Here is a 14208-nt window from a genome sequence, read left to right on the forward strand (position 1 = left end):
CACACTGGCGCACGGACTCATTGTCATGTAAGCAAAAATTACTCACTTGCTGTGTTCTTTAGTGAAAAGAAAATGCACAAATTGCTTATCCCTTTGAGGGCTATTGTTAGTGAACGTGGCACTTGGCAACTCGAGGTTAGCCAATTTTTGTTGAAGTGCCTCAAGCAACCCAAAGTCGATAATCCTTTTTTAGTAACTAAGTACGGCAGTATTGCTACAGGCGTGTGGTATTTGATTGTTTGAACGAGGCGCGTGGGCGCCATCACTCGAGAAAAGAGGAGGAAGAACGAACGGGGCTCACACTGTGAATCTAACCGGTTAGCGCTGCAATTGCTGTTGTAAATATAACCTGAAAATAGTTGCTCGTCTTACTGACTTGTCTTTCGCGTAACATTATAGTAGAGGTGGAACGTTCCCCGTCCTCGCCACGGTGTCCGAAGCAGCCGCACCGTCATCTTCACAGCCATGGCTTCTGATGGAACCACCACGTCACCATCTACACCTGCGGCACCAACCACAACATACGTTACGGTTCCTAGTTTGCGTAATCCTGGGACATTCTCCGCCCAAAATGACGTTGACATCGACGACAACGGCTTTACCGTGAATTCAAACAAGCCATCTGGTGTTACAAACGTGGCTTTAGAACAGTCAGCTTCAGCCATGGGCACCTGCCATTAGCCAGAGTGGAGATCTAAGGAAGAAAAAAGCTCCACTTCTTGCAAACAGTCAAGTGTGTCGTCGATACGTGGTAACGGGTATACATCCTTTCAGGTAATCTTGTTAAGCCTTCGATAATCCACACAAAATCATATGGTGCCATCTTTTTTTTTTAGCTAGGATGACTGGTGGTGCCCAGAGACTACTAGAAGGCTGGATGACACTGCGTTTGAGCATATTGTTCACCTGGTCATTGATAATGTGTCTTTCAGTCGCTGATACTTGGTAGGGATGCTATCAGATGGGTGCATGGCTCTCAGTGTCGATAGTGTGCGAAACAGTCATTGTGTTGCCGAGTGATGTTGCTTGGCAGTCAAAAGAGGAAGAGAAGCCTTAGAGCAAGTGAAGAAGTCCACCACGCTGCATCGTCGTAAGGTCACTGGCAAAAGCTGGCTTAAAAGAACGCGGCAGTGACTGAGGAGGCAATGCCACGAGAGCGGCAACATAAGCGGAGTCGTCCATCGTGTCAAATATTGAAGAAGAGGGCTGTGGCTCTGTTCTCCCAAGGCTTTCACAGCGGGGTAAAGTAATTGGTTCGGCCAATGGGTTTGACATGCACATGACAGAGGCGCCAGTTTTGAACTCGAAGACAGTAAATGGCAGTGAGCTAAGAGTTAAGACGGAACGAAGGGCACTGTGCCATCATCTACAGTGTCTTGAGAGATACTGACAAAAGTGGAAGACCAGGCAGGTATAACGGTGTCTTCTGAAATGGCGATTTTCGACAAGGGTCCTTGTAGCCAGTGATAATACTGGTCTAAAACTGAAACTGCTTGATTTCGATGCAGGCGCAGTCAATGATCGCATGATGTGTGGAAAGAAAGTCGCAACCTAATATGACGTCGTGTGAACATGATAGCAACGCGATGAATTCTATGATATAAAGGACCTCCTGAATGAAGACACGAGTGGTGCAGGCGCCAAATGGCTTGATGTACTGCGAGTTGGCAGTCGGAGGGACAGTCCAGAAAGTGTCGTCGTCACTTTTCCTATCTTGCGGCAAATACAGGCATCTATCGTTGAAAGTGCAGCACCGGTGTCGACAAGTGCTAGCGACAAAAAAAAATATATATATAAAGTTTTAACTACCAATTTTAGCAGCAACATTTCATTTGCAAAATTGAAGGCTGACATTCATATCTTGCGACAAAAATATCTTCACAAAAATCGACGTAGGTACTACGGCCCGCAGTATTTTGGCTGTGGGCAGCCCTGAACGAAAACGAAAATTAAATTGTGTCTGAGTGACGCTGATCTCCCCACCATATTAGAAAAACGGAAAACGCCACCTGCCTCCCTGTTGCGTGACTTCAGTAATGTTTCTTGGGGAAGTGTGAGACCTTATACATTTTGCTGACACCGCAGTTCTCACCTCCTGAACTGCGATTTTTAGTTTTCCTGAATCAGAGGGCTCTGCCGTTTGTGCATGGGGGAAAGGGAGTGGCAGCAAGGAGAAGGTGAATGGCGAGTGGAGAATGCGGTCTCAACAGCAGGAGGAGATTCAAAGGTGTCTAAATAGTTGCGGCGTTGTTGGAAATGTGGCGCTTATGGATGCACATTGTTGGGGACTTATGGTGTAAGTAGGTGACAGTGACGTGCCACGTGTCCAGCATGGCCACAAAAAAACAAATTGGACGATTGTCTTTCGTGCGCCAATGGCGCTGAGGTCGTGCATGCTGCACCACTGGACAGGCTGGAGGGGATACGGGCGGGCGAAGGGGACCGTAGGATTGTGGTGCAGGCAGTGGCGTAGCAACAGGAGGGGCCGTGGGCCCCGGGTGCAAGGGGCCAGAGCGGGGGGGGGGGGGGGAGTTGTCATACGCCTGAAGACGCCCCTCTTTCTGCCGGCTTGACTGAGCGCAAATGGCAAAGAATGCTCCGGTATCCAGTAGCCCGAGCTCATGTACGCAATGCTTTGCACCGAAGAATTGTCGGCTACAGCTCTATCAACTGTGGTGTTCTACTCCGTGCTCTTGGGACAAAGGAACGACAACACAGTAGTGCAAACAATCACAAGGGCATTTATTGCACCTTTCATAGATCAATGCCTGCTAGCCGAGTCGCTATCCACAAAACATGCCGATGGGCGCGCGACAAATCTAGAAGTCCAACTCACCGCGACCAGAAAACGAGCGAATATGCTCGCCCCATGGTGGATCCCAACGCCTGGTCGTTCGCGTGTTCGGTCACGCCAACGGTCGTGCGTTCGAAGGCGGCCACGCGAGGCGGTCTCGCAGAAGCGTCGGTCGCCGTGCGCGCGCGGGACGTCCACGCCATGCGCCGACCCGCCGGGAAAAGCCAGCCCGTTCTGCCCTTCGGCCCCAAGTAACCCTGCCGTGAGGCGGCGTTAGCAGCGCAACACTCGCGCCATCTCTCGCACTGCACCCGAACCACATCGACCGCCGCGAGCATCACGCAGGCCACGCGGCGAAGCCGGAGAACAGGAGACGTGCCATGTGGAAAAACAACATATCAGGGGATGCGCGAGAGTCGCGCATCCCCACACAACACCCCACGAAATACTTGCACGAATGTGTGGGCTAAAATATTTAATTCACAAAATGTTTGCTAATCTATTCGCCTTAGCGGAACGTTCCATGTGGGGTGCGCTCATGCCGTGCGTTCATGCTGGGAGCAGGAGTCGCTAAACATACAGTAAGGCGTTGTAAGGCATTGAGGCTCTTGGGTCCCTCTTTCGTTCAGAACGCGCAGCGAAGACGAACAAAGACAGCAGCAAGAGTGCATTCAACGAGCGTGCCTGGCTCTCACGTTTACGCCGAAGCGTTCTATGAGAGCGACGTTGCATAAGTGTGGCCGTCAAAAGTCGCAAATGGGATTCTCTGGATCGTCTTCAGACTCGGTGCAACCAAAGAGTTTGGCAGTGTATGACTCGACAGGCTGTATATAGTCGCGGGCGCCGCGATGTTCAGCTCGCCTTTACTTCCCCTCTCCCGCTTGCTCTGAGAAGCTGCTGCAAAACCTGCCATTATGTTTCATGCTTTCCTTCTTACCCTCGAAAGTTTAAGAAAACTGTTGCAGTTGATCACTTCATGTCACAAGTACAGTGTCTGTGTCAACTGCGCAGAATTTTACAAAAAAACGTGAGTTTTTTAAGGATATTTTCTGATATTCTATGTTATGTGTCTTTGTGATTACTAAGAATTCGGTAGCGTGAAAAATATGGCAGATAATTAATAACCATATCCTTAATAATCCCTCAATTAGCACTTATAGAGGAAGCACTTCAGTTCCATAATTGAGGACTCAAAGTCATATTATTAACTCAACAAAAGCTTCTTAAACAAAATCGTTTTGAATGCTACAACCTACAGTACTTTGGCACTACGGGCGGCGCCCAGTATGGCAGGAGCAAAAGAAATAAGAAATAGTGGACCAGTGAGGTTGATCCCTCAACCCTCTCTATTGCGAGTGTAGACCAACAGGTATCGCTGGCACGAGCTTCATCGCGGTCTTCTTTTTTTTAATGGTGACACCAAGAATCGACTTGAAGCGTGCTCTATTCTGTTCCCAATCTTTTGGTGGCACCGCAACTCGGATAATCACGTTTGTCCGTATAGCAGCAAATAAAAACAGGACTTTATTGATCAGAATGAGGACAACTTGTAATTGTCATAACATTGGCGCCCGCGCAGCAGGGAGGCAGGTGGTGGAGAGATCAGCGTCACTCGGACACAATTTAATTTTCGTTTTCGTTCAGGGCTGCCCACAACCAAAATACTGCGGGCCATAGTACCTACGACGATTTTTGTGAAGTTGTTAGGCAAGATATGAATGTCGGCCTTCCATTTTGCAAATGAAATGTTGCCGCTAAAATTAGTAGTTAAAACTTCAAAATTTTTTTTTTAGTTGCGACGTGACCCGTATTTGCCATGATGCCGCATTTGTATTGGTTGCAGAGCCTAAAGCCCAGACCACACGTACGCTTGCGGACGCGCACAAACTCGCGTTCACGCGCCCACGCATGCGCACATGGTGCGGCATGGCTCATACGCGTCGAAACGCGGCGTGATCTCGGGGAACAGCTCCTCTCTGTTATCACGCGCTTGGGTTGCCTCGCGTCGGCGCACCTGGCTACGCAGCTACGGCGCGGAGCGTTCAACTCTCAGTGAAGCAGATTTATATCTTGCAAGAATGTGGTTCTTCCTTCCTTTTTGCACTGATCTAACAGATATAAAAATATAAGAATTACGTTTATAAATATCGAAGCATCTTGAAACGCTGTCAGTAACAAAGTACGAAGCGGCGCCTGCCGAGGCGTTTGTGAGTGAGCCCAGTGAGCGCGCGCTGTCGCGCGTCTTTGTGGATGCAAACCACCATTACTCGCGAGGCGCGGCAGGCGCTAGGCGCGCGGATGCGAGCTAGCACGCGGACGCGAGCTAGCGCGCGTCTGCAAGCGTACGTATGGTCTCGGCTTTACAGTCTGACAGAAGATGTGCACATGCGCTTATCACAAGTTATCAGTGCAGCACCCTGTGTTATTTGGGGCAGAAAAAACAGCGTGTACTGGCCTCGAGCTGCACCACTGGAAAAACTGCTGCCACCGTCGGCGTGACGTGCTATTAGAAAGCACGTGGACATAGCGGCCGCATCGGCTGCTTCGGGAGTGCCGAAGCGAGCGGAAAACGCGAGTTTAAGTTCCCTCGTACGCTGCAGTCCTCATTTAGTGGCAAGATTTTCCTGCTTCGAGTGTCTCCTTTACGATGATTCAAAGCACTACAATAGGTAGTGACTGCCTTTGAAGGCGCGCAACATGGTAGGCTACTGCTCGGTGCCGCAGTGCTGGACGTATGCAACGGAGCCCGGTGTCAGCCTTATTCATACGTAGCCGTAGGACAAGAAGCTGCGTGAAGCTTGGCTCACGAAACATAAAATCGGCAAACAGTCATCGGCCACAAGTCGGGTATGCAGCAAGCACAGACGCGAAGAAGATTCGGCGCCGGGTCTGCGATGTTCGAAAAACGCGCAATGAGACGCTCACCCAAGTCTGCTGGCCGACTAATGTCATGACGGCTTGGTCTATGAACTTGTCGATGCTATATTACTGGCACATTCACTGGAGGGGAAAGGGAGCGGTAAGACGCACATTAAAAAAAAGCATGGCATATGGTCATGTTTGTGTTATGGATTAATGCACTGGATTACAAAAAAAGAAGCAGCGGGAAATCGCACGCTGAGAACACTGATAAACATATAGTGCGACGCAACGCAAGAACTAATATTGAAATGTCCAAGAATTTAGAAAAAAAAAAAAGATTAAATCGTCGCGACGGCACATCACAGTCCCTGTAGGCGTCGAAGTCTCTACAATGAAATTATTTTTGAACAGCTCTGATAGCGCCCACGCCACAATGATTGCTTGTATACTCTCAAATGCTCATATTCTGCGGCCTAAAGCTCATGGCACGGTGCAAAAACGCGCACGCGGCGAAAGCGAAACAGTGCCGCGGACAAGCATGCAGACGTGCAGTCGGTCGCTGCGAAGCTGTGCGATCGCTGCATTGAGGCTTCATTCTATTAGGCTCCATTTAGTTATACAAACACTATAAGAACATATTTCACATAGTTTGCTCTCAGCGTTTACCTACCTTTCACGCAAGAAGCCGGTTCGGGAGACTCCATCGCGGTGACCGCGCACAGTGGCGTTCACTGTACGTGTTCGGTAAAGAAATAGCGTCTGTAAACGAATCTGTGCTTTCAGTTTGCCCAAGATTATTATTTAGACAGTAAAAAACTTCTCTCGTTTCGAAAGTACTTACAGAAATGTCCAGGAGAGCTCCCGTGTGGTGTTTTCAGTGAGTGCTGACAGCAAAATCTATGAGGAGCGCGCCGCGTGATCCCTCATACTACGCCAGCGAGGCGCTTCCAACAGATGGCGACTCCGTGCTCCTCACCGCCAATACCTGCTACATTCACGATCTCTGGGAAAGAAAGCAAAGGAGAGTGGGAACCGGGAGACGTGCGCGGTATCCATTGCGGTTGTCCTGGTGCTGAAACCCGGAAATTGTAGATATCCACGCCTTCCTCGACTGCACCCGGGTGGGGGGTGGTGACAGAAGACCTATGGGCCCCGGGCACCAGATGACCTAGCTACGCCACTGGGTGCAGGCCTCGTAGCGACTTCGGTGAATGTCAGGGGAGCGGCAGTTGGAGCCTGCTGGAGAAAGGGTGAAATGTGGTCGGCTGCCTGCTTCTTGATGACATGTTCTCTGGAGAGCATGTGCCAACGGAGAACTCGACCGTGTGCAAGTGGCATCACAGAAAGCTGACGAGCCACCTCTTCACGGACAAACTCCTTGATCTGTAGCAGCAGCGAAGTGTTATCCGGCGCAACAGCCAAGCTTGACATTGAAGTGGCCTGAGGAGGGAATTGGCAGGTGGCTATGCATTGTTTGCGTAGTTCGTCGAAGCTTTGACAGAGAGTGATGAGTTCAGAGACTGTCATTGGATTTTTCGCTAACAGCATCTGGAAGGCGTCGTCTTCACTGCCTTTTAAAATATCGCTGATCTTCTCGTCATCAGCCATGGTGATGTCAACATGGTTACAGGAATCGACAACATCTTCTATATAACTGGTAAATGCCTCCCCGCACTGTTGCGCATGACTATGCAAACATTGCTCTGCGTGAAGCTTGGGAACAGCAGGGCACCCAAATACCTCCATCACGTTAGCGTTGAAGGCCATCCAGGTCGTGAGATCACATTTGTGGTTGTGGTGCTGCACACTGGCGACACCGCTCCAATAAAACAACACGTAATTCAGTTTTTTGATGTCGTCCCAGTGGTTCTGGATGCTAACCCTGTTGTAGTCAGCTAGCCAGTCTTCTACGTCATGGTCTTTGGTACTGCTGAAGATGGGTGGGTCGCGCTGATGCAGCGGGCCAGGGCAGACCACGGTAGTCACCGGGGCAGCAGGTTGTGGTTGTGGTTGTGGTTGTCCTTCTTCCAGCATAATGAAAACGGGCTGCAGTGTCCGATTGCGAAGTTCCAGATTTCCTGTTGTGCCCAGCAGCTTCACCAATTGTAAAGGGGCTTTATTCGGGTAGTAGAGCAGCGTCAAAGGCAGCATCAGCGGGTAGGGCGCAGCCAGCAAGTGAACTGGGTATGGGCCACACGATGGCAATGGGGCTTTTCAGCCTGCCGATCTTCGTCACAATATATTTATTTTTTGCAATATATATATCATATATATTTTTTGTCACAATATATATATTTCCTGGTCCAGGTTCGAGTTCCAGACCAGGACAAATTTTTCTTCAACTGCAAGGCTTTGTTTTCAAGGAACCCATATTGATTTCCTTTGTAGCAATTGCTGCAAACGGGTGGATGCCTGATTTTTCCTTAATTTATTCCTACTCTCCACTTAGAAGGTTTCTGCAAAACTATTACGTCAAACTCTTGCCTTTGCTTTGAGTTGTTGACAAATTCGACTTCTCCCTGCTATCTGCTAGCCACCTGGTTAGCTCAAATGGTAGAGCGACCACCCCAGAAAGAATTGCTCATGGGTTTGAGTCCCGGACCAGGACGAATTTTGCTTCAACTGCGAGGCTTTTCTTTCAAGGAACCCGTATAGGTTTCCTTTGTAGCAATTGCTACGAATGGGTGGATGCCTGATTTTTCCTTAATTTATTCCTACTGCCCACCTTGCGGGTTTCCACAAGACTATTACGTCAAACTCTTGCCTTTGCTTCGAGTTGTTGACAAATTCGACTTCGCCCTGCTATCTGCTAGCCACCTGGTTAGCTCAGATGGTAGAGCGGCCGCCCCAGAAAGCATTGCTCCCGAGTTCGAGTCCTGGACCAGGACGAATTGTTCTTCAACTGCGAGGCTTTTCTTTCAAGGAACCCGTATAGGTTTCCTTTGTAGCAATTGCTACGAACAGGTGGATGCCTGATTTTACCTTAATTTATTCCTACTGTCCACCTTGCGGGTTTCCGCAAGACTATTACGTCACTCTTGCCTTTGCTTCGAGTTGTTGACAAATTCGACTTCGCCCTGCTATCTGCTAGCCGCCCGGTTAGCTCAGATGGTAGGGTGGCTGCCCTGGAAAGGCAGTGGTCCCAGGTTCGAGTCCCGGACCAGGATGAATTTTTCTTCAACTGAGAGGCTTTTCTTGCAAGGAACCCGTATGGGTTTCCTTTGTAGCAATTGCTGTGAATGGGTGGATGCCTGATTTTCCCTTAATATATATATATATATATATAGCTCTTGAAATTATGCTTTTTATGTAGAATGTAATATATTAGTTTTGGCCACAACATGGATGGCAAAATGGGGATGTAAACTTTCGGTCGCCACAAAGGAAACTTCACTGAACACAGCCTCCCAACCGCAGCCAGTTTTGTGTCACCATAACTAGAATTGGGGTTAAGCAGATATGGTTGTATCAAGAAAGCAAATATACCCTGTTCATTAAAATATGTAATGATATCAATCCTCTTTAAAAACATTACAAAGTATTTTTGGTAGCTCTCTCTGCTGTGGTTTCTTTTAGATAAATTAAATGTAAATCTTAAAGAAAGTAAATTTGCTGAAGTCTTATAAAAGTGGGAGAAGAGGGGTGGAGGATGTATGCTTGCTACTGCTATAAGGGGTCATGTATTGGAAAACACTGTTGTAGGGAGCAAACTATGGCATCAGTGGTCTTTGTCGCAGGTGCAGCCTCTGAACGTGATCATCTGTTCCTACTTGGACGACTTCCCTGGTGGGTTGCTGGGTACAGTGCATGCCACCGATGAGGACCCATATGACCAAGTCAGCCTGTCCTTGTCTGGACCACATGCTGCGCTGTTTGTGCTTGATCGTGAGGATGGGACCCTGCGTGCACTACCAGGTCTCGATGCAGGCAGCTACATATTGAATGTGAGCGCTTCAGACGGCAGCACACCTTCGACACATGCACCAGTGACTGTGCACGTTGTGGCTGTGTCTGAGGAGGCACTCAAGGCGGCCATCGCGCTGCGCCTGACTGGAACCACGACTGCACGCTTTTTGGCTGCAGACCGGCGGCTGCTGCTTCGGGCTGTGCGGACAGCGCTTGGTGTGCGCCTGAGAGACCTAGTGGTATGTTTATGGCTGCTTCTTTCTTTGTTGTTCACTAGAATGCAAGAAGAGTGCTTCAGGGAGCCATGTTTATTATTTTAAAGGCAGCGCAGCTACTTATAGAGAATGAGGATGACTTATAGCTTATTAATTACTTCTCTCCACCTTGCAGGTTTCCGCAGAACTACTACGTCAATCTCTTGCCTTTGCTTCGAGTTGTTGACAAATTCGACTTCGCTCTGCCATCTGCTAGCTGCCTGGTTAGTTCAAATGGTAGAGCGGGTTCCCTGGAAAGGTGGTGGTCCCGGGTTCGAGTCCTGGACAAGGACGAATTTTTCTTTAACTGTGAGGCTTTTCTTTCGAGGAACCCATATGGGTTTCTTTTGTAGCCATTGCTACGAACGGGTGGATGTCTGATTCTCCCCCCCCCCCTCCCCTTTCTAATTATAGCTGAATAACGTGACATGTTACATGTTTTGTAAATGTGGACAAGAATAAATGAGCGCAATACATACATCACACTTCCATCGTGTTTACTTGGAAAACCCAATTCTATAATTTATATGCAGAGTCTTGCAACTATCATGCACCAAGATTTCATCATCAGCATCAGCCTGTTTTATGTCCACTGCAGGACGAAGGCCTCTCCCTGCGATGTCCAATTACCCTTGTCCTGCACTAACCGATTCCAACTGGCACCCAGGAATTTCCTAATTTTATCACTTCACCTAGTCTTCTGCCCTCCTCGACTGCATTTCCCTTCTTTTGGTACCCATTCCATAACCCTAATGGTCTAACGGTTATCTAATTGACGCACTACATGACCTGCCCAGCTCCATTTCTGTCTCTTGATGCCAATGACACCTTAGAAAAGAGAAGGCAGACATTACGCTTGAAACTTTTTCACAATATATTTTATGGCCAAATCGGAATAGACCGTAATAAGTATATTCTTCAGCCACATTATATATCCAGACGAACAGATCACGAGCTCAAGGTTAGGGAATACACTTGTAGAACTAAACTTTTCAAAAGCACCTTTTTCCCCAAAACCATTTTAGAATGGAATCGACTGCCTGCTGCCGTAGTTAGTATACTTAATAATGAACATTTTGCAAATGCTCTTTGAAATTTTCTTCTTTATTTTTCAGTATGCAGTAATTGCAGAGTTTGCTATCATTATATAGTGCTTTATTACTTAATTCTATGATGCCGTTTCCTGCGTGCTGTACATTGATATCCTGATGTACCATTTTTGTCATGTCATTTTTGCGTTTTTTTTTCTCTTTCATTGTATTGTATAGCATAATACTGTTTATTCGATGCCATAAGCTGCTTACATTGATGTATGTAACCCCCCCACTGTAATGCCTAAATGGCGCTGTGGGTATGAGAGTAAATAAAAAATTAGAATGTTGTCCATACCCATTTGCTCTCTGATCCAAACCGCTCTCTTTCTGTCTCTTAACAGTTTGCCTAGTAATCTTCATTCCATCGTTCTTTTAGCGATCCTTAACTTGTTCTCAAATTTCTTTGTCAGTCTCCAAGTCTCTGCCCCATATGCCAGCACTGGCAAAATGCACTGATTTTACACCTTCCTTTTCAATGATAATGGTAAGCTTCCAGTCAGGAGCTGACAATGTCTGCCGTATGCGATTTAACCCATTTTTATTCTTCTATGAATTTCCTTCTCATGATCAGGGTTCCCTGTGATTAATTGACCTAGGTAAATGTATTCCTTCACAGACTCTAGAGGCTGACTGGAGATCTTGAACTCTTCTTTCCTTGCCTGGTTATTCATGATCATCTTTGTCTTCTGCATATTACTCTCCAACCACACTCTCACACTTTCTTTATTAAGGTCCTCAATCATTTATTGTAATCTGTCTGTGTTGTTGCTGAATAGAACAATGTCATCGGCAAACTGATGGTTCTTGAGATATTCGCCGTCGATACTTACTCCTAAGCCTTCCCAGTTTAATAGCTTGAAAGTTCTTCCAAGCACGCAGTGAATAACATTGGAGAGATTGTGTCTCCCTGTCTGACCCCTTTTTTAATAGGTATCTTCCTACTTTTCTTGTGTAGAATTAAGGTAGCTGTAGAACCTCTGTAGATATTTTCCAAGGTATTTACGTAAGCGGTCTGGTACTCAAAGATTACGTAATACCTCTATGACTGCTGGTATCTCTACTGAATCAAATGCCTTTTCGTAATCTATGAAAGCCATATAGAGAGACTTATTGTGCTGTGCGGATTTCTCGATTACCTGATTACACCCATAGCCAAAAGGTAGTTGGAGGTCTAAATTAGAATATGTAACCAAAAGTGCATACATCTTGGTTTGTCCTATGCCAAGTTTCCTTCTCACTGATTTCATGCCGCATCCATTTTTTACTGCTTCCTTTGTCTTTCTCACTTTATAATTCCAAATATCCCTTAGTTTCTCCTTGTTGGTAGGTTGTGAGAGTTTGGCAAATTCTATCTAATCTATTGAGTTGGACGTTTTCATTCTTTGTCATTTCTTTATTAGGTCCTCTGTTACTTGGGAGACCTTACTTACTTTACTAGTTGCCTTACCTCCAACTTCAATAGCTGCTTCTTAGGCCAGCCTAGGTACTGTTTATTCATTACCCCTATGTCATCTTCATCTCTCTGTTCAAAGACTGCATATTTGTTTGTAAGCACAGCCTAAATTTGTCTGCTTTTACCCTTACTGCCTCTAGGGTGACCTGTTTCTTCTTGGCCAATTTTACTCTTTCTCTCTTCAAACTGAGGTGAATGCTAGCCCTCACTAACCTACGGCCAGTGCACTTTACCCTACCTATCACTTCTACATCCTGCACTATATTAGGATCAGCCGATAGTATGAAGTCAATTTCATTTTTTGTTTCACCATTAGGGCTTTTCGAGGTCCACTTTCTGTTGCTATGCTTCCTGAAAAAGGTGTTTATTATTGTTCATTATTTGAAACTTATTCCTTTCTGCAAATTGTACCAGCATATCTCCTTTAGCATTCCTAGAAACGCGCTGTAGTTGCCATTTACTTGTTCACCAGCCTGCTTTTTCCCCACTTTTGCATAGAAGTCACCCATTATAGTGGAATCTCGATCATACAAATCTCACGGGGTCATGAAAAACATTCGTATTAGCCGAAATTCGTGTCATCGAAATAATTAAAACTAGCTAAATTAAAGAGTCAGAGGTGAACACACTCAGGCACACGTACATAAAAAGCATTTATTTTTTGAAGAAAAGTCTCTAATGTCCTTCTGCTTCCTTTTCTTTGTCAGGTCACTTAGCGGACTTTGTTCAAATCCATAAAAATGTGTGCACGTGTCTTCGCTGATTTCATCCGCGGCCATAGCACGCCTTAGAACTTCGAGCGCGTGCAGCGTTTCAGCCACCGGAGATGGTCCTTCGCCGGCGCCCACGTCTAACACAAAGAACGGGGCCCGAAGCACAGCAGTTACTCCGTCTGATGGCACGCGGAAAAGGAGAAAAAGCACAAAAGCAACAAAAGTGCCACCGCTTCAAACTCTTCGCGCCCAGTCACGGCCTCCACGCTGTCTGGCACTGTTTCCGCGCCTCCACACCAAAAGACAAAGGGAGAAATCGCATGACTGCGTGCTGTGCTCTTTCGCGGCCGTCGGTGGGGCGGCGTTTATTAAGGCGGAAGCCTTAAATGGCTCACGCTCGTGGTCACGTCTTTCCATGCGCTGGAATCGTGTCAACTGTGGCCTCTCCTCTGCACAGCGGCGCAACCTCCTCCCCTCCTTAGCAACCAGGGTGCAGCTGTGCATAGCGACCGTGACGTCATGCAATACTGATAGAACGAGTGCGCGCGCGTTGGTGGTGGCAGCTGCACTGCCGCTCCTTTGCTAGACGTCTCATTGCAGTCGAGTGAGTTAGATGCATGCCTCCAAAGCGGCCCAGTGATTCCATGCCAAGTGGTTCGGGGAAGCGGCAACAGACGCCGGATTCCCCCAACACCAAATGCCAGAAGAACAAGGAGCGAATGCGCATGCAACGACTGAACATGCCACCACATGAGAAAGCAAGGGAGGCAGAACAGAAACGCCAACAGCGACTGATCAGATCGCCGTACCAAAGGCAGGTAAGCAGAACGAAAGTGGCAGCAGCGACAGGCAATATCGCCGAACACCAAGTGAATGAATTGGAATGCAGACGGCAGCAGCGACTGGCTATGTCACTGAACAGCAAAGCCAGGGAAGCGGAGCGCAGACGGCAGCAGCATCTGGCTTTCGCCAAGCACACTTAAGAATTTCCAAAGTGTCTTCAGTAATTTTTGTATCACCGACGCGGTTCGAAAATTGATTCATAATAACTGTTCTCTGGCATGTTGCAAAGTAATGGGGTTTGGCCGGGACGACAGAAAAATTCTTATCATCCGGAAATTCGTATTAGTCG

At 47.4% G+C, this 14208-nt stretch overlaps 2 protein-coding genes across 3 annotated transcripts in view; both read left to right on the forward strand.

Annotated features, from left to right (window-relative positions):
- Nucleotides 1-14208, forward strand: part of LOC135919943 (fat-like cadherin-related tumor suppressor homolog) — a 375972-nt gene that overhangs the window by 278690 nt on the left and 83074 nt on the right. For both annotated transcript variants that reach the window (XM_065453965.2, XM_065453966.2), the window contains exon 27: nt 9394-9801. In XM_065453965.2, coding sequence (XP_065310037.2) covers nt 9394-9801 — 408 coding nt within the window. The remainder of the gene's footprint in view (nt 1-9393; nt 9802-14208) is intronic.
- Nucleotides 1-14208, forward strand: part of rept (RuvB-like helicase 2 rept) — a 206377-nt gene that overhangs the window by 21840 nt on the left and 170329 nt on the right. The window lies entirely within an intron of this gene.

This window comes from Dermacentor albipictus, chromosome 3, assembly GCF_038994185.2.
Source record: "Dermacentor albipictus isolate Rhodes 1998 colony chromosome 3, USDA_Dalb.pri_finalv2, whole genome shotgun sequence".
Lineage (NCBI taxonomy): Eukaryota > Metazoa > Arthropoda > Arachnida > Ixodida > Ixodidae > Dermacentor > Dermacentor albipictus.